The 22,997-nt window shown below is 40.8% G+C and overlaps 1 protein-coding gene across 1 annotated transcript in view; it reads left to right on the top strand.

Moving 5' to 3' along the window:
- Positions 1–22,234, top strand: part of ablim1b (actin binding LIM protein 1b) — a 90,791-nt gene extending 68,557 nt beyond the window's left edge. The window contains exons 7-9 of the mRNA XM_029764184.1: positions 10,902–10,989; positions 11,483–11,541; positions 21,888–22,234. Coding sequence (XP_029620044.1) covers positions 10,902–10,989; positions 11,483–11,541; positions 21,888–21,998 — 258 coding nt within the window. The 3' untranslated portion in view covers positions 21,999–22,234. The remainder of the gene's footprint in view (positions 1–10,901; positions 10,990–11,482; positions 11,542–21,887) is intronic.
- Positions 22,235–22,997: the final 763 nt, after the last annotated feature.

Genomic DNA, 22,997 nt, shown 5'->3' with positions numbered 1-22,997 from the left:
CACAATTTTACGTTAAAAATACTATAAATATTGATTTTAAACAGCGTTTGACATGCTTCTAAGTACGGTAATGGAACATTTTGACTTTTTGTCTCTGGTTCCGCGCTCGCGTGTTATGCCTTTGGATAAGTGATCTGTACGAACGAACAAAACGGAGGTATTTGGACATAAATATGGATTATTTTGAACAAAAACAATATTTCTTGTGGAAGTAGCAGTCCTGGGAGTGCATTCTGACGAAGTTCAGCAAAGGTAAGATAATATTTCTAATACTAATTCTGAGTTTAGGTTGCCCCGAACTTGGCGGGTGTCTGAATAGCTCGCCGTGATGGCTGAGCTATGTACTCAGAAAATTGAAAAATGTGCTTTCTCAGTAAAGCTATTTTAAAATCTGACACAGCGGCTGCATCCAGGAGTAGTCTATCTATAATTTTTTAAATAATTGTTATAGATTTTGTCAACGGTTATGAGTATTTTTGTAAATTGATGTGCACATTCTGTTTTTGGATATAAATATGAACTTTATCGAACGAAACATACATGTATTGTATTGTGTAACATAATGTCCTAGGAGTGTCAACTGATGAAGATTGTCAAAGGTTAGTGCTTCATTTAGCTGTGTTTTGGGTTTTATTGACACATGTCCTTGCTTGGAAAATGGCTGTGTGATTATTTTTGTCTATGTACTCTCCTAACATAATCTAATGTTTTGATTTCGCTGTAAAGCCATTTTGAAATCGGACAATGTGGTTACATCAAGGAGAAGTGTATCTTTAAAATGGTGTAAAATAGTTGTATGTTTGAGAAAGTTGAATTATGACATTTTGTTGTTTTTGAATTTGCCGCCCTGATATTTCACATCCCACCTAGCCCATAGAAGTTAATCAGGGAAGTAAGTATTTGACCCCTCTGCAAAACATGACTTAGTACTTGGTGGCAAAACCCTTGTTGGCAATCACAGAAGTCAGTCGTTTCTTGTAGTTGGCCACCAGGTTTGCACACATCTCAGGAGGGATTTTGTTCCCACTCCTCTTTGCAGATCTTCTCCAAGTCATTAAGGTTTTGAGGCTGACGTTTGGCAACTCGAACCTTCAGCTCCCTCCACAGATTTTCTATGGGATTAAGGTCTGGAGACTGGCTAGACCACTCCAGGACCTTAATGTGCTTCTTCTTGAGCCACTCCTTTGATGCCTTGGCCGTGTGTTTGGGGTACCCATCCATGCTGGAATACCCATCCACGACCCATTTTCAATGCCCTGGCTGAGGGAAGGAGGTTCTCACCCAAGATTTGACGGTTCATGGCCCCGTCCATCGTCCCTTTGGTGCGGTGAAGTTGTCCTGTCCCCTTAGCAGAAAAACACCCCCAAAGCATAATGTTTCCACCTCCAAGTTTGACGGTGGGGATGGTGTTCTTGGGGTAATAGGCAGCATTCCTCCTCCTCCAAACACGGCGAGTTGAGTTGATGCCAAAGAGCTCCATTTTGGTCTCATCTGACCACAACACTTTCACCCAGTTGTCCTCTGAATCATTCAGATGTTCATTGGCAAACTTCAGACGGGCATGTATATGTGCTTTCTTGACCAGGGGACCTTGCGGGCGCTGCAGGATTACAGTCCTTCACTGCGTAGTGTGTTACCAATTGTTTTCTTGGTGACTATGGCCCCAGCTGCCTTGAGATCATTGACAAGATCCTCCCGTGTAGTTCTGGGCTGATTCCTCACCATTCTCATGATCATTGCAACTCCACGAGGTGAGATCTTGCCTGGAGCCCAAGGCCGAGGGAGATTAACAGATTAACAGATCTTTTGTGTGTCTTCCAGTCAAATTTCTCAAACATGCAACTATTTTACACCATTTTATAGATAAACATCTCATTAATCCAACCACGTTGTCCGATTTCAAAAAGGCTTTACGGCGAAAGCATAAAGTTAGATTGTGTTAGGACAGTACATAGACAAAACATTACACACAGCCATTTTCAATGCAAGAACAGGCGTCACCAAAAACAGAAAACCAGCTAAAATTATGCACTAACCTTTGACAATCTTCATCAGATGACACTCCTAGGACATTATGTTAGAACAAAAAATGCATATATTGTCTATCAAATTCATATTTATATCCAAAAACAGCATTTTACAGTGGCGCGTGACTTTCAGAAAATGTATTTCCCCCAAAACAGCCGGTGAATCAGCACAACAATCTACAAAAATACTCGTCATTAACGTTGATAAAATATTAAACTGTTATTCAAGGAATTATAGATTAACATCTCCTGAATGCAATCGCGTTGACAGATTTCAAAATAACTTTACTGGGAGATTACACTTTGCAATAATCTGAGTACTGTGCTCAGAAAAAAACAACAGGCAATTATAGACACCGGCCATCTTGGAGTCATCTAAACGCATAAATAGCATAAGAAATATTCACTTACCTTTTAAAAATCTTCATCAGAAGGCACTTCCAGGTATCCCAGGTCCACAATAAATGTTTTGTTCAATAAAGTTCATAATTTATGTCCAAATAACTCCATGTTGTTTGCGCGTTCAGTAGGCTACTCAAAATGTAGGGCCCGCGAGGAAACCTTCATGACGGAAAGTAAAAAAAAAGGAATATTTACGTTCGTTCAAACATGTCAAACGTTGTATAGCATCAATCTTTACGGCCATTTTAAGTTCAAACTTCAATAATATTCCATCCGTACCCATGCATTGTCTTGAAAAAACGTTTTGGATCTTCTAACGTGAAAGCGCCCTATGAACTCAAGTGATTTTCTGGTCACCTGCTTACCAGCATTCTCCTTCGGTCTGTGTTTACCACAAAAGGCGCAAAGAACTTTCTAAGACTGTTGACATCTAGTGGAAGCCTTACAGTAGTGAATGCATACATTTCATACATTTCACACATTCTTTTTATTTTTTTTGTGCTGGCCCCCCGTGGGGGGGGGCAAACACCATGCGTTGCAAACACCATGCTCTACCAACTGAGCTACAGGGAAGGCTACTCTCCTGACATAATCTAATGTTTTGCTTTCCCTGTAAAGCCTTTGAAATCGGACAATGTGGTTAGATTAACGAGAGTCTTGTCTTTAAAATGGTGTAAAATAGTCATATGTTTAAGAAATTGAAGTTATAGCATTTATGAGGTATTTGTATTTCGCGCCACGCGATTCCACTGGCTGTTGACTAGGGTGGGACGCAAACGTCCCACCTTGCCCAGGGAGGTTAAAGCCCAGCTCTGTGGAGTGTATGGCTTAAATTAGTCCTATGGACAGATACTCCAATCTCCGCTGTGGAGCTTTGCAACTCCTTCAAGGTTATCTTTGGTCTCTTTGTTGTTAATGCCCTCCTTGCCTGGTCCGTGAGTTTTGGTGGGCGGCCCTCTCTTGGCAGGTTTGTTGTGGTGCCATATTCTTTCATTTTTTAAATAATGGATGTAATGGTGCTCCGTGGGATGTTCAAAGTTTTTTATATATTTTTTTTAATATATATTTTTTATAACCCAACCCTGATCTGTACTTCTCCACAACCTTGTCCCTGACCTGTTTGGAGAGCTCCTCGTTCTTCATGGTGCTGCTTGCTTGGTGGTGCCGCTTGCTTAGTGGTGTTGCAGACTCTGGGGCCTTTCAGAACAGGTGTGTATGTATGTATGTATGTATGTATGTATGTATGTATGTATGTATGTATGTGTATATGTGTATATATGTGTGTGTGTGTATATATATATATATATATATATATATATATATATATATATATATATATATATATATATATATACTGAGATCATGTGACAGATCATGTGACACTTAGATTGCACACAGGTGGACTTTCTTTTACTAATTATGTGACTTCTGAAGGTAATTGGTTGCACCAGATCTTATTTAGGGGCTTCACAGCAAAGGGAGTGATCACATATGCACGCACCACTTTTTCATTTTTCTTTTCATTTTTTTTTTTTAAACAAGTAATTTTTTTAATTTCACTTCACCAATTTGGACTATTTTTTGTATATGTCCATTACCTGAAATCCAAATAAAAATCAATTTAAATTACAGGTTGTAACGTAACAAACAATAGGAAAAACGCCAAGGGGAGATGAATACTTTTGCAAGGCACTGTAACTCTATCCACTGATGCTGGAGACAAGTTTTCAAGAAGTTACATTGGTGATGGAAACTGTCTTATGTTCAAAGACATATAGTACTTCATCACATATACAATCTTTCACAATGTGGTCAGAGAGGATTACATTAGGATCGCAGTCTTGCCATTGATCAATTAACATATCTTACATGGGTGTCTAACCTCATATTTTTCAGAATCTTTTGTACACAAACAAACGGCATAAAATTCATTAAAAACAGCATTTAATATTACATTTACAATTGTTAAAAGTACAAGTTCTTTATTTAAAACAACCAAGAACAGAAGTACTATAAAACATATATCCTATCTGTAAAAGCCATTTAAAATGTGCACATATGATTCAACAAGTTTAAACATTTGTAAGACATGAAAACATGTTAAAAAGTCACTGTAAAAAAGGCTGTCTTTGGTCCTTTGTGCGGAAACAAGATGAATCCTTATCTAACTCACCTCCTTCACCAAGCCAGAGTTATTCCTTCGGAATAATACAGCATGAGCTGAGGAGTTAAGTCCTCCCCTCCTTGCAGACACAGGGAGATCAGGGGGCCTGCTTCCTTCCACAGGTCCTTGCCAGCTCTGCACTCCCAGAGCAAATGCCTCACCGACTCATCTTGGCCATAGACTAGTCGGGGACAGGCTGATGTCCTTGCCATACCATGGGAGTTCATAACGGCCCTGACCACGAGAATCTCATGGACGACCATCCAGGACAGGCTCCGGTGCCAGTTCAGCAGAGCAGGATGGGCAACTTTGCGACAAATCGTTGTGGGCTCACCTTTGGCATGCCCAAGCAGTGGACACACTGGTTCCTTTTTCAGCACAAGAGGGAGAAGAGAGCGGTGTTTAGTTACAACCGTGACTGGCTCTTTTTCCAGTTTAAAATGTCTTAACTTTGAGCTGGGTATAGTGTGTGGGGAGCAGGAAACAGACTGGGGCTCGCAGGTCGACTGGGATCAGCTTCAGCGTTTTGAGGTAGGACTCCAGCCAAAACTGTGCGAGGGCCTAGGTCTTGTTGTTAACCAGGGAGGTGGAAAGAGTGAGGTGTATGCAGGCCAGACAGCCAGCAAGCCACCTCTGCTAGCAAACACAACACAAAAACTGAAAACAAGGGGGGAACACTGTTACTGCCCCTACGGCAGCTCAGGCTCTGTTGACTCTTCAATGTGCTTTTACTACCTTGATTGACCTGAAGTTGGTACTAAATGCTGGTAAAACCAAGTAAATGTTATTTTCCAAATCATGTAATAATGTAACTGATGATTTGTGCATAAGTACGTTAGTGGGTGTGCGCATAGATCGTTTCCCCACCTACAAATATCTGGTTATCTGGATTGACAAAAAAGCAATCTTTTAAAAAGCATGTTGATGTTAGTCAAGTTGACACTCACCTCTGCATCCTTTATCATAAAGTTGGTTGGACCTCGCTAAAAATACGTAGGTCACTTCATTATTCTGTTTTTGTTTATAAAGCCTTACTCAATAAACTATCAATTTACTTAACATCATTGTTAAAATATATAAACTCGGTTTACAACACTAGATCACAACCTCTTAAGGATCACACCCTTTTTTTTAAATGTTCATCTAAAATGACATACCCAAATCTAACTGCCTGTAGCTCAGGACCTGAAGCAATATTCCCGATACCATTTGAAAGGAAACACTTTGAAGTTTGTGGAAATGTGAAGTGAGTGTTGGAGAATATAACACATTCCATCTGGTAAAAGATAATACAAATAAAAAACCATGCGTTTTTTGTATTTTTGAAATGCAAGAGAAAGGCCATAATGTATTTTTCCAGCACAGGCGCAATTTAGATTTTGGCCACTAGATGGCAGCGGTGTATTTGCAACGTTTAAGACTGATCCAATTAACCATTGCATTTCTGTTCAAAATGTTCAAGACTGCCCAAATATGCCTAATTGGTTTATTAATAACTTTTAAAGTTCATAACTGTGCACTCTCCTCAAACAATAGCATGGAATTATTCCACTGTAATAGCTACTGTAAATTGGACAGTGCAGTTAATTTAACAAGAATGTAAGCTTTCTGCCAATATCAGATATGTCTATGTCCTGGGAATGTTCTTGTTACTTACAACCTCATGCTAATCACATTAGCCTATGTTAGCTCAACTGTCCCGATGGGTACCCACCAATCCTTTAGAGGTTAATGCTGGAGACTCCATGTGTAGCCACAGTGTAGGCTAAATCTGCCTTTTCCTCCCAGGCCCCTATCATGTGGAATAATCTCCAAGTAACTTTTCATTTGGATGTGTTGTGGGTCAGTTTAGGAAAAAGGGTAGGGATTTTTATATTAATAAATGTGTTTGTTTTGTTTGATTGTTTATTGTGTATATAACATTTGTTATTTATTTAAGTTTGTTTTAAATAGTGTATCATTTTCATTTCTGCAATATTACTTTAGTGCCTTGTTGCAAACAGGATGCATGTTTTGAAATATTTTATTCTAGACGGGCTTCTTTTCACTCTGTCAATTAGGTTAGTATTGTGGAGTAACTACAATGTTGTTGATCCATCCTCAGTTTTCTCCTATCACAGCTATTAAACTCGTTAACTGTTTTAAAGTCACCAATGGCCTCATGGTGAAATCCCTGATCAGTTTCCTTCCTCTCCAGCAACTGAGTTAGGAAGGACTCATGTATCTTTGTAGTGACTGGGTGTATTGATACACCCATTCAAAGTGTAATTAATAACTTCACCATGCTCAAAGTCTGTATTTTCTAAGAATAGTTGCCCTACTTTTTGAGGCATTGTTAAACCTCCCTGGTCTTTGTGGTTGAATCTGTGTTTGAAAATCACTGCTCAACTGAGGGACCTTGTATGCATGTGTGGGGTACAGAGATGAGGTAGTCATTCAAAAATCATGTTAAACACTATTATTGCACATAGAGTGAGTCCATGCAACTTATTGACATGTTAACCTCTTGCGTATATCCTACCACTGGGGGCGCCACAGCGCATTTTGGAAAAAATTTGTTCCCATTTTCAACGGCCTACTAATCAAACTCAGAAGCTAGGACATGCATATACTTATTTTATATGGATAGAAAACACCCTAAAGTTTCTAAAACTGTTTGAATGGTGTCTGTGAGTATAACAGAACTCGTATGGCAGTCAAAACCCCGAGACCGATTGAACCAGGAAGTGGGATTCTGAATTGTGGACTCGACTTCACAGCCTTCCCTGTAATTCACAACGTGAAAAAATGATAATTGAGCACTTTCCAGTGCATCCACTAGATGTCCCCAGTCTTTACAAAGTGTTTTGAGGCTTCTACAGTCGAAACTCAGTGTAGGAGACGATGTGGCAATTGGTCACAGTAGGAGGGCCATCAGCATTGTGACGTCGGCGGCCGTGTCTGCCCCCACCTTTGGAAACGTTTTGAAACACAATGAAATCGTCCCACTCGAATCTTATTGGCTCTCTTGTTGAAACAGGCCCTGAAGATTAATGTTATACAACGCTTGACATGTTTGAACGAACCTAACAGAGGGAAAATAGTCATTTTTCGTTAGCCAAGTGCCGCGCACGGATCAACATTTGGTTACAGCCTTAGGACGCGCTAACAACAGCAAGCTAATGGAACATAAAGGATGGACTTTTTCGACCGAAAATACATTTGTCGTGGACCTGGGATTCCTGGAAGTGCTTTCTGATGAAGACAACTAAAGGTGAGGGATTATTGGCAATATTATACAAGATCAGATGTGATGTGTGATTGTTCCAAGATGGCGACGAGCTAGGCTTTCTAGCTCATTTTCTGAGTATCGCATCCCCTTTTATCTCAAAGTGTGATTACCCTGTAAAGTTAATTTAAAATCTGTTATGACGGGTGTTTTCAAGAGATATTCATCTATAAATCTTAGATTGACAATATAAAAAAAAAAATTGTTTTCGAATAGTAATTTTTAAAATTGTAGCACTTTTTCCCGGGACGCATTTTATGGGAAAATAGTTAGTCAACGTCAGGTGCCGATGTAAAATGCTGTTTTTATATAGAAATATGACCTTTATTGAACAAAAGATTGCATGCTGTGTGTAACATGATGTCCTAGGTGTGTCATCTGATGAAGTTTGTAAAAGGTTAGTGCTGCATTTAGCTGTTTTTTGGTTATATGTGATGCATGTGCTTGGTTGGAAAATTCATATGATGCTACTTTTACCATGTACTCCTCTAACATAATCTAATATTGTGCTTTTCCTGTAAAACCTTTTTGAAATCGGACAACGAGGGTCGATTCAAGAGAGGTGTATCTATAAAACGATATGAGACAGTCCTATATTTGAAAAAAAAAAAATATTGAATTTCGTTATGCTAATGTCGCTAGGAGTTTTTCGCTGGAAAATGATCCCGCTAACGGGATGAGAGTCTCAAGAGGTTTTAAGCACATTTTTACTCCTGAACTTATTTAGGCTTGCCATAAAAAAGGGGTTAAATACTTATTAACTCAGGATATTTCAGCTTTTCATTTTTAATACATTTGTAAAATTAATTAATCTAAAAACATAATTCCACTTTGACATTATGGGATATTGTGTGTAGGCCAGTGACTAAACACCTCAATTTAATACATTTTAAATTCAGGCTGTAACACAACAGAATGTGGAAAAAGTCAAGGGGTGTGAATACCTTCGGAAGGCACTGTAGCTACCACCACAGCGTCATTCATTATTTAGTTGTTCCCTAGACAATACAGAATACAATTATATGACTTACGAACTAACTTGGAAATCCAATTTGTAGCCTGTAGCTAGCTAGCCTTCCACGCAAGCATTATCAAATGATAACGTTACATAACCAGCAGTATCTAGACAATACACAATAAACTTGGATGACCTATGACTTAACTAAGTTGTAATGAGGTAGCTAAGTATCTAGCTACGCTAACATTAGCTAGCCAACGTTAGCTAGCCTGCCTAGCTTGATCGAAAGATCGCTACCTACATAACCAGCAATAACGTTATCTAACATCGTTAGCTAAATTATACCAGAAAGGCCATTATATTCCAGTATCTCTCATTATACTCACCACCACTGCTTGGCAGAAGGGGGCATGATTTGTTCACATAATTGTAATCCAAACACAAACTTCATTTACTCATTTAACTAGGCAAGTCAGTTCTGAACAAATTGTAATTTACAATGACGGCCTACCCCAGCCAAACCCGGACGAAGCTGGGCCAATTGTACGCCGCCCTACGGGACTCCCAATCACTGCCGGATGTGATTCAGCCTGGATTCGAACCAGGGTCTGTAATTATGCCTCTAGCACTGAAATGCAGTGCCTTAGACTGCTGCGCCCCTCAGGAGCCCTCATTGTTGAGGTTTCAAGCTCCATTTTAGACTTTATGACCGAAATGATCCTATTTCCAATTTGTGGTCAATTTTGACACTATAATGAATGTTTCTGACTCATATCAATGCCACGTAGGCTGTTTTCAAAGGGATTCGTTGCTTTTTAGGTGCAGTGGCTCTTTAAAATGTTACTGCAGTGGGTTAAATCAGGGTCACAGAGAATGTTTCTTGATAGTCTTAAACAAATCTAATTTGAAACAACAGTATACACCTCCCACACATGGTTCATGTCTTTAAATAAAACACCTGTCCCATGTCAGATAGAGTTCAAATGCATTCTATTTTCAGTTTGTATCCAAATATTACACTTTATGTACATCACAGAAGACTGAAATATAACAAAACTGGATTTATGTTTCATGTTTATTAATTAAGAAATGATTAAAAAATATTAATAACATTCCACCCATGAGGCCACTAGAGGGTGATTTGATCTTTTGACTTTTTTCCCAACATGCTCTACTAGCAGGCAGATTTTTGGGGAATTGTTTTTAATTGTCTGTGTTTTCGCATGTACATTGAGTGATTGATTCATCTTACAAAGATAAATTACTTTTTTTTAACTAATCCAATCATTTAGTTAGATTTGTTGTACCCGTCACTGAAATGGTTGTTCCGTTTTAAATGTATTAGGTAGTCTCCACACACAGTTTCAGACCATGGCAGTTATTATGAATGTATGTTGTGGGTGAATAAAATGTTCAAATGTTGGCTATCCTAACCCTGGCTGGATTCCAAAAGAAATTAGACATCACTTTGCTAGGCAGAAAAATCTGACTTCCAGGTAGAGTTGAGAAATTCTGTTAAATTTCCTAGGTTTTCTGGAAATCCTTCTATCATGATTTTTTTTCTATCTGGAAATTCTGCAACCCTACTTCAAAGCCTGATGTGGATGTGGTCTGTAAACCATTGTATTAGATTAAAGCTAGGCCTCAGCAGAAGGTCTCCAAGCTATGTATTGTCATGAAGAGTTTAATTATAATGATAACATTGCCTAGGAACTCACATGGTAAAAGCCACTGGAATGAAAATGAACAAATTCAACAAGGAAACCTCTGTCACTAACAAATACAGTCATGGGTTGGTAACTCCACAATTGACTCGAAAAAGCAAGGCACACTGGGAAATGACATTGGAGGTGTGGCTTAGTGGGGGCATTACTCAACCTTTTCAACCTGATACAACTCAAATCTGGACCCCTTACAGGGTCACAGTGACTCTATCGGTTTGTGTAATAACTACAATATCCTTTTAAGTAACTATACTCAAATCTGTTAAGTGAAAGGGGTTTCCTCAAAAGTTTTGAGTATTGACAGCACATTGCGGTTTACAGTGCATGCTACTGTGTGACGTTTGACCCCTTTCTCCAGGCAGGTGACAAGCACTACCATCCCAGTTGTGCAAGGTGCAGCAGATGCAACCACATGTTCACAGAAGGAGAGGAAATGTACCTGCAAGGTGGGTTTCCAGGGCAAGTACATCTGGTGGAATTTCAAGTACTGTAAACGTTTGTGTATGTTCTCACAGGGGAGAATACTAACCTCCACTTCAGTGGATTTTTCACTTAGTCATGCACTGAGTCAAGGTGATTTAGAAAGTTGTTGTATGCACTGTGTGGATATGTGCAGTGTTGTTTTTTGTAAAAGCATGAATGGAAAAGGAGGAAATCAGGGATGAAAAATCAAGGAAGTCAAGATTTACAGATGCATGCCTTCAGATGTAGCTATGCATCCAGACCTGGGTTCAACTAGTATTTATTTTCTTTCTAATACTTTGAGCTCTTGACTGAGCCTGCCTGGAGTGCCTGATTGGCAGAGTTTGCACTTTGGTGTAATTGCGCCATGCAAGCTTAATCAAGCACAGCAAAAGTATTTAATCGAAAGCAAATAGTATTTGAACTCAGGTCGGCTACACATTTAGGCTCTTCTGAGCTCTTCTTCTCTCTCCACAGGATCTACAGTATGGCATCCAGACTGTAAGAACAATAGCAGAGCTGAAGAGAAATACAGGGTAAAATTGATCAACTCCATCGAACATACTGCCAGCTTGAATTCTCTTGTTCACTTATCATGTCGAGACTGTTTGGAATCAAGACAACAGTTTGTTTCATGATAGTGAAGTTGACATTCGGCAAAAGTTCATAAACCCTTTAATTAAAAGGCCTTCATGTTTCACAAATCATTTATAAGCAAATATGCTGGTAAATGTGATCATAAAAGTCTTATGATAATTACAATTTAGTTATCTGTTCATTTGGATGACTTCAGCTGTAGTTTGGGAGAACGAAATGGAGAGTGTTATGGGTATGACAGAGAATGTCATGGGTGTGGCAGAGAGTTTGCTATGGTTATGACAGAGAACATTATGGGTGTGGCAGAGAGTTTGCTATGGTTATGAAAGAGAACATTATGGGTGTTACAGAGAGTTTGCTATGGTTATGACAGAGAACATTATGGGTGTTACAGAGTTTGCTATGGTTATGACAGAGAACATTATGGGTTTTGCAGAGAGTTTGCTATGGTTATGACAGAGAACATTATGCGTGTTACAGAGAGTTTGCTATGGTAATGACAGAGAACATTATGGGTGTGGCAGAGAGTTAGCTATGGTTATGACAGAGAACATTATGGGTGTGGCAGAGTTTGCTATGGGTGACAGAGAAAATTATGGTTGTTACAGAGAGTTTGCTATGGTTATGACAGTGAGCATTATGGGTGTTACAGAGAGTTTGCTATGGTTATGACAGAGAACATTATGGGTGTGGCAGAGAGTTTGCTATGGTTATGACAGAGAACATTATGGGTGTTACAGAGAGTTTGCTATGGTTATGACAGAGAACATTATGGGTGTTACAGAGAGTTTGCTATGGTTATGACAGAGATCATTATGGGTGTTACAGAGAGTTTGCTATGGTTATGACAGAGAACATTATGGGTGTGGCAGAGAGTTTGCTATGGTTATGACAGAGAACATTATGGGTGTTACAGAGTTTGCTATGGTTATGACAGAGAGCATTATGGGTGTTACAGAGAGTTTGCTATGGTTATGACAGAGAACATTATGGGTGTGGCAGAGAGTTTGCTATGGGTATGACAGAGAACATTATGGGTGTGGAAGAGTCTGCTATGGTTTTGATAGAGAGCAGTATGGGTGTGGCAGAGAGTTTGCTATGGTTATGACAGAGAACATTATGGGTGTGGCAGAGTTTGCTATGGTTATGCAGAGAACATTATGGGTGTTACAGAGAGTTTGCTATGGTTATGACAGAGAATATTATGGGTGTGGCAGAGTTTGCTATGGTTATGACAGAGAACATTATGGGTGTGGCAGAGAGTTTGCTATGGTTATGACAGAGAACATTATGGGTGTGGCAGAGAGTTTGCTATGGTTATGACAGAGAACACTATGCTTGTTACAGAGAGTTTGCTATGGTTATGACAGAGAACATTATGGGTGTGGCAGAGAGTTTGCTATGGTTATGACAGAGAACATTATGGGTGTTACAGAGAGTTTGCTATGGCCATGACATATATATATAGAACATCATGGCTGTGCTTCTAGCTCCTAGGCAACTTTGCAGTATTTTTTTTCTGTGTTATTTCTTACATTATTTGCCCAGAATTCTTTTGTGTTATTACAAACATCCGGGAAGAACTTTTGGATATCAGAGCTGCGGTAACTCCCCAGCATTACAACCAGGAATACGACTTTCCCGAATCGGATTTTTGTTTGTACCCCGCAGGGCAATTGAACTGATTCCAGAGGCTGATCCAAAACACCGCCGGCGGAGAAGAGGTATTCAGAGTGGACTTTTAGTACGACTCAGGAGGCGCGCACACTACCCATTGCTTCCGAGTATATTACTCGCTAAAGTTCAGTATCTAGATAATAAAGTTGACGAGCTCAGGGTGACGATTTCCTTCCAGAGAGACATCAGGGATTGTAACATACTCTGTTTCACAGAAACATGGCTCACTCAGGATATACTGTCTGAGAGGATGGCGCCGACAGAGAGGGCTGCCTCACTTCTAGCTCTTTGTAAACTTTGAAGTATATTTTTTTATGTATTATTTCTTACGTTGTTAGCCCAGAAAATCTTATCTGTTATTACATACATATACACACACACACACACACACACACACACACACACACACACACACACACACACACACACACACACACACACACACACACACACACACACACACACACACGGGAAGAACTATTGGATATCAGAGCAGCGTCAACTTACAAGCACTACGACCAGCACTACGATTTTCACGAAGCGGAACCTTTGTTCGCACCACCCAGGGCATTTGAACTGATTCCAGAGGCAGACCCAAAACAACGCCGCCGGAGAAGAGCAATTTGGAGTGGTCTTCAAGTCAGACTTAGGAGGCGCACACACCACCCACTGCTTCCAAGTATATAACTCGCTCATGTTCAGTCCCTAGATAACAAAGTTGATGAGATCAGGGCAAGGGTTTCTTTCCAGAGAGACATCAGGGAGTCGATCCAGCCATCTGTTTTATCAGTCCATCGCACTGACAGGAATAAACATCTCTCCGGGAAGAAGGGCGGGGTGTATGTTTCATGATTAACAACTCATGGTGTAATTGTAATAATATATAGGAACTCAAGTCCTTTTGTTCACCTGACCTAGAATACCTCACAATCAAATGCAGACGGTATTACTTCCCAAGAGAATTCTCTTCGGTTATTGTCACAGCCGTGTATATCCCCCCTCAAGCCGATACCATGACGGCCGTCAAGGAACTTCACTGGACTTTATGCAAACTGGAAACCATATATCCTGAGGCCACATTTATTCTAGCTGGGGATTTTAACAAAGCAAATTTGAGAAAAAGGCTACCTAAATTTTATCATATCGACTGTAGCACTCGCGCTGGAAAAACACTGGAACATTGTTACTCCAACTGCCGAGATGAATTCAAGGCCTTCCCCTGCCCTCCTTTCGGCAAATCTGAGCACGGCTCCATTTTGCTCCTCTCTTCCTATAGGAAGTACCCATGCTAAGGACTATTCAACGCAGGTCTGACCAATCGGAAACCATGCTTCAGGAATGTTTTGATCACGCGGACTGGGATATGTCCCCGGTAGCTTCGGAGAATAATATTGACGTGAACACTGAGACGGTTATCGAGCTTATCAAGAAGGGTATAGATGATGTTGTACCCACTGTGACTATTAAAGCCTACCCTAACCAGAACCCGTGGATAGATGGCAGCATTCGCGCAAAACTGAAAGCACGAACCACCGCATTTAACCGTGGCAAGGTGATTGGGAATATGGCAGAATACGAACAGAGTAGGCATTCCCTCCGCAAGGCAATCAGACAGGCAAAACATCAGTATCGAGACAAAGTGGAGTCACAAATCAACAGCTCAGACATGAGACGTATGTGGCAGGGTCTACATACAATCACGGATTACAAAAGCAAAACCAGCCATGTCGCGGACACCGACGTCTTGCTTCAAGACAAGCTAAACACATTCTTTGCCCACTTTGAGGATAACACAGTGCCACCGACGCGGCCCGCTACCAAGGACTGTGAGCTTTCCTTCTCTGCGGTCGATGTGAGTAAGACATTTAAAAGTGTTAACCCTCGCTAGGCTGCCAGCCAAGACGCCATCCCTACCCACATCCTTAGAGCATGCGTGTGTGTTTACGGACATATTCAATCTCTCCCTATCCCAGTCTGCTGTCCCCACATGCTTCAAGATGGCCACCATTGTTCCTGTACCCAAGATTGCAAAGGTAGCTGAACTAAATGACTATCGCCCCGTAGCACTCACTTCTGTCATCATGAAGTGCTTTGAGAGACTAGTCAAGGATCATATCACCTCCACCTTACCTGTCACCCTAGACCCAGTTCAATTTGCTTACCGCCTCAATTGGTCCACAGATGATGCAATCGCCATCACACTGCACACTGCCCTATGCCATCTGGACAACAGGAATACCTATGTAAGAATGCTGTTCATTGACTATAGCTCAGCATTCAACACCATAGTACCCTCCAAGCTCATCAATAAGCTTGAGGCTCTGGGTCTCAACCCCGCCCTGTGCAATTGGGTCCTGGACTTCCTGACGGGCCGCCAGGAAACAACATCTCCACTTCGCTGATCCTCAACACTGGGGCCCCACAAGGGTGAGTGCTCAGCCCCCTCCTGTACTCCCTGTTCACACATGACTGCGTGGCCATGCACACCTCCAACTCAATCATCAAGTTTGCAGATGATACAACAGTAATAGGTCTGATTAACAACAATGACGAAACAGCCTACAGGGAGGAGGTCAGGGCCCTGGGAATGTGGTGCCAGGAAAACAACCTCCAACTCAACATAAACAAAACAAAGGAGCTGATCGTGGACTTCAGGAAACAGCAGAGGGAGCACCCCCCTATTCACATCGACGGGACCCCAGTGGAAAGGTGGAAAGCTTCAAGTTCCTCAGCGTACATATCGCTGACAAACTGAAATGGTTCACCCACACAGACAGTGTAGTGAAGAAGGCACAATGATGCCTCTTCGACCTCAGGAGGCTGAAGAATTTTGTCTTGGCACCTAAAACCTTCACAAACTTTTACAGATGCACAATTAAGAGCATCCTGTCAGGCTGTATCACCGCCTAGTATGGCAACCACACCACCCGCAACCGCAAGGCTCTCCAGAGGGTGGTGCAGTCTGCCCAACGCATCACCGGGTGCAAACTACCTTCCCTCCAGGACACAGAAAGGCCAAAAAGATCATTAAGTACAACAACCACCCGAACCACTGCCTGTTCACCCTGCTATCATCCAGAAGGCAAGGTCAGTACCGGTGCATCAAAACTGGGACCCCTTGAGACTGAAAACAGCTTATTTCTCAAGGCCATTAGACTGTTAAATAGCCATCAGTAGCACCTTAGAGGCTGCTGCCCCATATACATGTACATAGACTTGAAATCACTGGCCACTTTAATAAAGGAACACTAGTCACTTTAATAATGTTTACATATTTAGCATTTCTCATCTCATATGTATATACTGTATTCTATTCTACTGTATCTTAGTGTATGCCGCTCCGACATTTATATATTCTTAATTCCATTCCTTTACTTTAGATGTGTATATTGTGTGTTGTGATATTACTTGTTAGATATTACTGCACTGTTGGAGCTAGAAACACAAGAATTTCACTACACCCGCAATAACATCTGCTAAACACGTGTATGTGACCAATACAATTTGATTTGATTTGCAGTTTTACGGCGTAACTACAGTCTGGGGTTCGTGACTGAGTGTCCCATAGGGCGGCGCACAAGTGGCCTAGCATCGTTCGGGTTAGGGGAGGGTTTGGCCGGGGCTTTACTTGGCTCATCGCACTCTAGCGACTCCTTGTGGCAGGCCGGGCGCCTGCAGGCTGACCTCGGTTTTCAGTTGAACAGTGTTTCCTCTGACACATTGGTGCGTTTTGCTTCCAGGTTAAGTGAGTGTTAAGAAAGGTGGTTTGGCTGGTCAATTCCAAAAAATAAAAAGTGTGTTACGGATAGTGCTGAGCGATTAACTGAAATTACGGTTATTTTTTGGTTTTTAAACAACTAATTGATCAACATTGGTCCAATTATTTGAATTCCATTTCATTCAGTTCATGCATGGGAGTAGTAGTTTCCAACAGGCCAATATTCTATATAGTTTATCGCAGAAAATGTGATAATTAACTACAATGACCATAATCCATTGTGCGGCTCCTTGTACGGTCTTTTACGCCTGCTATATAAGAGACAGAATAATTGTTATTTATTTAACCTATATTTTGACAGGTCATACTGAGAGTAGGGCCTATTTTACAGATGAGCCCTGTTTAAATACATCAAACATACAATTTACAAAACATTATGAAAAACAGACACATTTATCAATATAGGTCTCTGATCATTACTCTGAACTGACTAAGGGGGACCAGAACATCTCATTTCAGAGCTCTGGAAGGTGCTGGAAGTCTCTGATCATTACTCTGAACTGACTAAGGGGGACCAGAACACCTCATTTCAGAGCTCTGGAAGGTGATAGAAGTCTCTGATCATTACTCTGAACTGACTAAGGGGGACCAGAACATCTCGTTTCAGAGAGCTCTGGAAGGTGATAGAAGTCTCTGATCATGACTCTGAACTGACTAAGGGGGACCAGAACATCTCATTTCAGAGAGCTCTGGAAGTTGTTCCACATAAAGGGCACAAAAAACAAAAGAAGCTTTGCCCAACTCTGTGGAGAACGAAGGGGCCTCCAGTGTTATCCAAGCCTGAGACCAGGTTTGGTCATTTGTTAGTCTAAATTGAATTGTTGATTATAGGCACATAGGTTTCTGCATGAGTGCTTTGTAGATAAACACAAGAAAATGCTGCTCTCTCTTTGCATACAAGGAGGCAAACAAACTTTTTGATACAAAACACAATGGTGAGTTCTATGACCACCAACAGTAATTAACCTAAGGGCACAATGGAAAACAGCATCTGGTGGTTTAAAATGAGTAATCAAGAGGGGATAGCTACATAGAGAGAGAGCAGTTGCTTCATTAGGTATTTGTGTTCAGCAGTCATAAAAGTATCCCTTATTTACTTGGAAGAACTACTAAAATAGTTATTTTGTCACACAGTATAGGCAGCAGCTCTATAGAGATGAGATAATGACTTGGAATAAAATAATAAAGTTAAATTAAATAAATATAATATACACAACTGAAATATGTTGTTATAGTAAAGTAATTTTATTAAATTATGGTTAATAAGTGATAAGCAGAGTCACTACCATTGTGGAACTTTTATTAATTGTTTTATTCTGTGTTGTTACAGCATTCAATCCTCATAATGCATAGTGCATTTAAATTCAAAACCAAAATCGAAAATCATAATTATTTTTTCATAATCGAACCAAAACCTCAAACCACAGTAGACACTCAGCACTAGTTACGGATTGTCCTCTCTTTTAGGGTTCTCATCCTAAAACGCCGCAGCGGCCCAGATTAAGGCCATCCCCTCTTGTTATTTTTTTATACCAAACACAGCTGCAAGACTCTAAGCAGGCCAGATGTTTGCAGCCTTTTAGCTCCTACAGTACATGTGCTATGCACTGCTTTACACAAAAAGCAAGTAGAGGATTTGCAGTGTAATTTGTATTTGCTTGAGTATCCAAGGTAAAAGCCTACACCGACAGGTAATGGTTCATTCACAACACAGAAATAGAAACCTGAAGGACTGACTCACTGTTTTTGCCCTTAGGGGTGAGAACAGTTCCTGCAAAAGTGTAGTGGTTGAGTTTCTTCTGTATATGGCTGTGTGTTGGACATCTTAATGCTATCTTCTTAAAAGTGGTAATCTTGCATTGACACTGCCTTCTCAGAAGGAAATTACCGCAACAGGTTGTAACGGTATTGTTTGCTGTTGTTCTTAAAATTCTAATTCAATATTGCACCAAATTTGCACGCAGCGCATGTTCCATAACATTATCATGGAAAATATTAATGTTGTTTCCAACTACCAATCAACAACTGTGCCGTTTATCCGGCTGCATATTGAACGTTGAGATTTCCAAAAGTCCAGTCTGACAAGCAATTACAAGGAGTGGCAAGGAGTGGAATGTTAGGCTAGACTAACTAATCAAGCTATTCAAAGTCAAAACAAAGGGCCATTTCTGAAAGGTCTGGTTGCACCTGAAAAATGACCTAATTTGAAAGGCATTTACAAACTGTTAACAGATACTTTTAAGAAGATATCTTTAAGATGTCCTTCTTAAAGGGATTAAAGGGAAAGAGGGCATTTGGGGAAAGGAAAAGGCTGATGTTTGTTTGTGTGTTGGGCACAAATGTTTGAATGCGCTCCAATTCCTGTCACACTCATTTAAACGAAACAAAAATTAAGCGCAACATGTAAAGTGTTGGTCCCATGTTTCATGAGCTGAAATAAAAGATCCCAGAAATGTTCCATACGCACAAAAGCTTATTTCTCTCAAATTTGGTGCACAAATTTGTTTAAATACCTGCTAGTGAGCATTTCTCTTTTGCCAAGATAATCAATCTACCTAACAGGTGTGGCATATCAAGAAGCTGATTAAACAGCATGATCATTACACAGGTGCACCTTCTGCTGGGGACAATAAAAGGCCTCTCTAAAATGTGCAGTTTTGTCACACAACACAATGCCACAGATGTCTCAAGTTTTGAGGGAGTGTGCAATTGGCATGCAGACTACAGGAATATCCATCAGAGCTGTTGCCAGATAATTGTATGTTAATTCCTCTACCATAAGATGCCTCCAACATAATTTTAGAGAATGTGGCAGTACTTCCAACCCACCTCACAACCACATGTAACCAGCCAGCCCAGGACCTTCTGGCTGTAATAAAAATAAAGCCCTTTTGTGGATTAAAACAAATTCTGAATGGCTGGGCCTGGCTCACCAGTGGGTGGGCCTATGCCCTCCCAGGCCCACCCATGGTTGCGCCCTGCCCAGTCATGTAAAATCCATAGATTAGGGCCAAATATTTGTTTTCAATTGACTGATTTCCTTATATGAACTGTAACTATTTTTGTTCAGTGCCTTCGGAAAGTATTCAGACCTTGACTTTTTCCACATTTTGTTAGGTTACAGCCTTATTCAAAAATGTATTATTGTTTTTTGCCCCTCATCAATCTACACATAATACTTCATAATGACAAAGCAAAAACTGGCTTATAGAACTGAAATATCACATATACACAAGTATTCAGACCCTTTACTCAGTACTTTGTTAAAGCACCTTTGGCAGCAATTACAGCCTCGAGTCTTCTTGGGTATGACGCTACAAGATTGGCACACCTGTATTTGGGGAGTATCTCCCATTCTTTTCTGCAGATCCTCTCAAGCTATTTCAGGTTGGATGGGGAGCGCTGCTGCACAGCTATTTTCAGATCTCTCCAGAGATGTTAGATTGGGTTCAAGTCGGGGCTCTGGCTGGGCCACTCAAGGACATTCAGAGACTTGTCCCAAAGCCACTCCTGCTTTGTCTTGGCTGTTTGCTTAGGGTCGGTGTCCTGTTGGAAGTTGAACCTTCATCCCAGTCTGAGGTCCTGAGCACTCTGGAGCAGGTTTTCATCAAGGATCTCTCTGTATTTTGTTTCGTTCATCTCTGCCTCGATCCTGACTAGTCTCCCATGCCCTGCCACAGAAAAACATCCCCACAGCATGATGCTGCCACCACCATGCTTCACCATAGGGATGGTGCCAGGTTTCCTCCAGATGTGACGCTTTGCATTCAGGCCAAAGAGTTCAATCTTGGTTTCATCAGACCAGAGAATCTTGTTTCTCATGGTCTGAGAGTCTTTAGGTGCCTTTTGGCAAACTCCAAGCGGGCTGTCGTGCCTTTTATTGAGGAGTGGCTTCTGTCTGGCCACTCTACAATAAAGGCCTGATTGGTGGAGTGCAGAGATGGTTGTCCTTCTGGAAGGTTCTCCCATCTCCACAGAGGAACTCTAGAGCTCTTTCAGAGTGACCATGGGGTTCTTGGTCACCTCCCTGACCAAGGCCCTTCTCCCACATTGCTCAGTTTGGCCGGTTGGCCAGTTCTAGGTAGAGTCTTGGTGGTTACAAACTTCTTCCATTTAAGAATGATGGAGTCCACTGTGTTCTTGGGGACCTTCAATGCTGCAGACATTTTTTGGTACCCTTCCCCAGATCTGTGCCTCGACCCAATCCTGTCTCGGAGCCCTATGGACAATTCCTTCGACCTCACGGCTTGGTTTTTGCTCTGACATGCACTGTCAGCTGAGGGACCTTATATAGATAGGCGTGTGCCTTTTCAAATCATGTCCAATCAATTGAATTTACCACAGGTGGACGCCAATGAAGTTGTAGAAACATCTGAAGGATGATCAATGGAAACAAGATGTACCTGAGCTCAGTTTTGAGTCTCATAGTAAAGGGTCTGAATACTTATGGAAATAAGGTGTGTGTGTGTATATATATATATATATATATATATATATTTATTATTATTATTATTATTATTATTATTATTATTATTTTTAAATGGTATACATTTGCAAAAACTTCTAAAAACCTGTTTTCACTTTTTCATTATGTGGTATTGTGCGTAGATTGCTGAGGAAATTGATTTATTTAAACCATTTTAGAATAAGGCTGTAACGTAACAAAATGTGGAAAAAGTCAAGGGGTCTGAATACTTTCTGAAGGCACTGGACATCGTCACCATGGACGCTCCTTCTGTGTGCAAATGTGCAACTATGTCATTGTGGGGACCGTGCCATTATGGGAAAGTTAGTCGTTAGTGGCTGACACAGTCTCTCTTTCGCCCGCAGCCTACCAGGTCCTCGTCTGAGAGTATCTGCTCAAGACCTGGCTCCAGCATCTCAGGGTCCCCTGGTCACACTATCTATGTGAGTACCTACAGCAACTCTGCACACTACTAACTGGAGATGCAACTGAAGGTTACACAACTGACTGGGGACTCCAATGAATCAACAGTGTTCTTCTTCTACTTTATTTATTATTGATTTATATCACTCCAAGGTGTTCCCTATTTATTGTGCTGTATCATCTATGTGTATGTTATGTTGGGAGTCATGTACACTGTCCTGAGTTCTTTATGGTTGTCTTGTCATTGTCCTGTATGTATTTTGTACAATAAAAACATGTAATAACAGCACCACAGTTCTGGCTAAATACTATTATATCGTTATTAGGTAGTGTAGGTTTTTTTTTAGTCTTGGTAGCTCTTTAGTTGAACCCTCAGTCATAAAACAGGCTTAACATCGTCATTGGTATGACATAACACATGATGTGAGTAGTCAATCCATTTAATTCAATGCAACAACACAACTCAATTCAATAATGTGAGCTGACATGGTATACACTGCCTTCGGAAAGTATTCAGACCCCTTGAATTTTCCCACATTTTGTTAGGTTACAGCCTTATTCAAATCTATGTACAATACTGCATAATGACAAAGCAAAAACTGGTTTAAAAAAAATGTTGCTAAGAAAATAAAAATGTAAAACTGAAATATCACATTTACAGACTATTCAGACCTTTTACTCAGTACTTTCTTGAAGCAGCTTTGGCAACGATTACAGCCTCGAGTCTTCTTGGGTACGAGGCTAAAAGCTTGGCACACCTGTATTTGGGGAGTTTCTCCCATTCTTCTCTGCAGATCCTCTCGACCTCTGTCACGTTGGATGGGGAGCGTTGCTGCACAGCTATTTTCAGGTCTCTCCAGAGATGTTCGATTGTTGCCTCCGCCTGTCGGAGGTGGAGTTCCAGAGCTCACAGGTGTACCTGACATGGATTGTGACTCCATCTCGTTCCTCGCCCTCTTCAACGCGTCATTCTCCACCTGAATCTCCGTATCGCCTGTAGCTCTGGAATGTGTAGCACCATAGAAAGAAGATGGCTTGCTGAAAAGTATGTC

This window comes from Salmo trutta, chromosome 10, assembly GCF_901001165.1.
Source record: "Salmo trutta chromosome 10, fSalTru1.1, whole genome shotgun sequence".
Classification (NCBI taxonomy): Eukaryota; Metazoa; Chordata; class Actinopteri; order Salmoniformes; family Salmonidae; genus Salmo; species Salmo trutta.
Note: the sequence above shows the minus strand (reverse complement) of the source record. Positions and strands in the feature narration are given on the sequence as shown.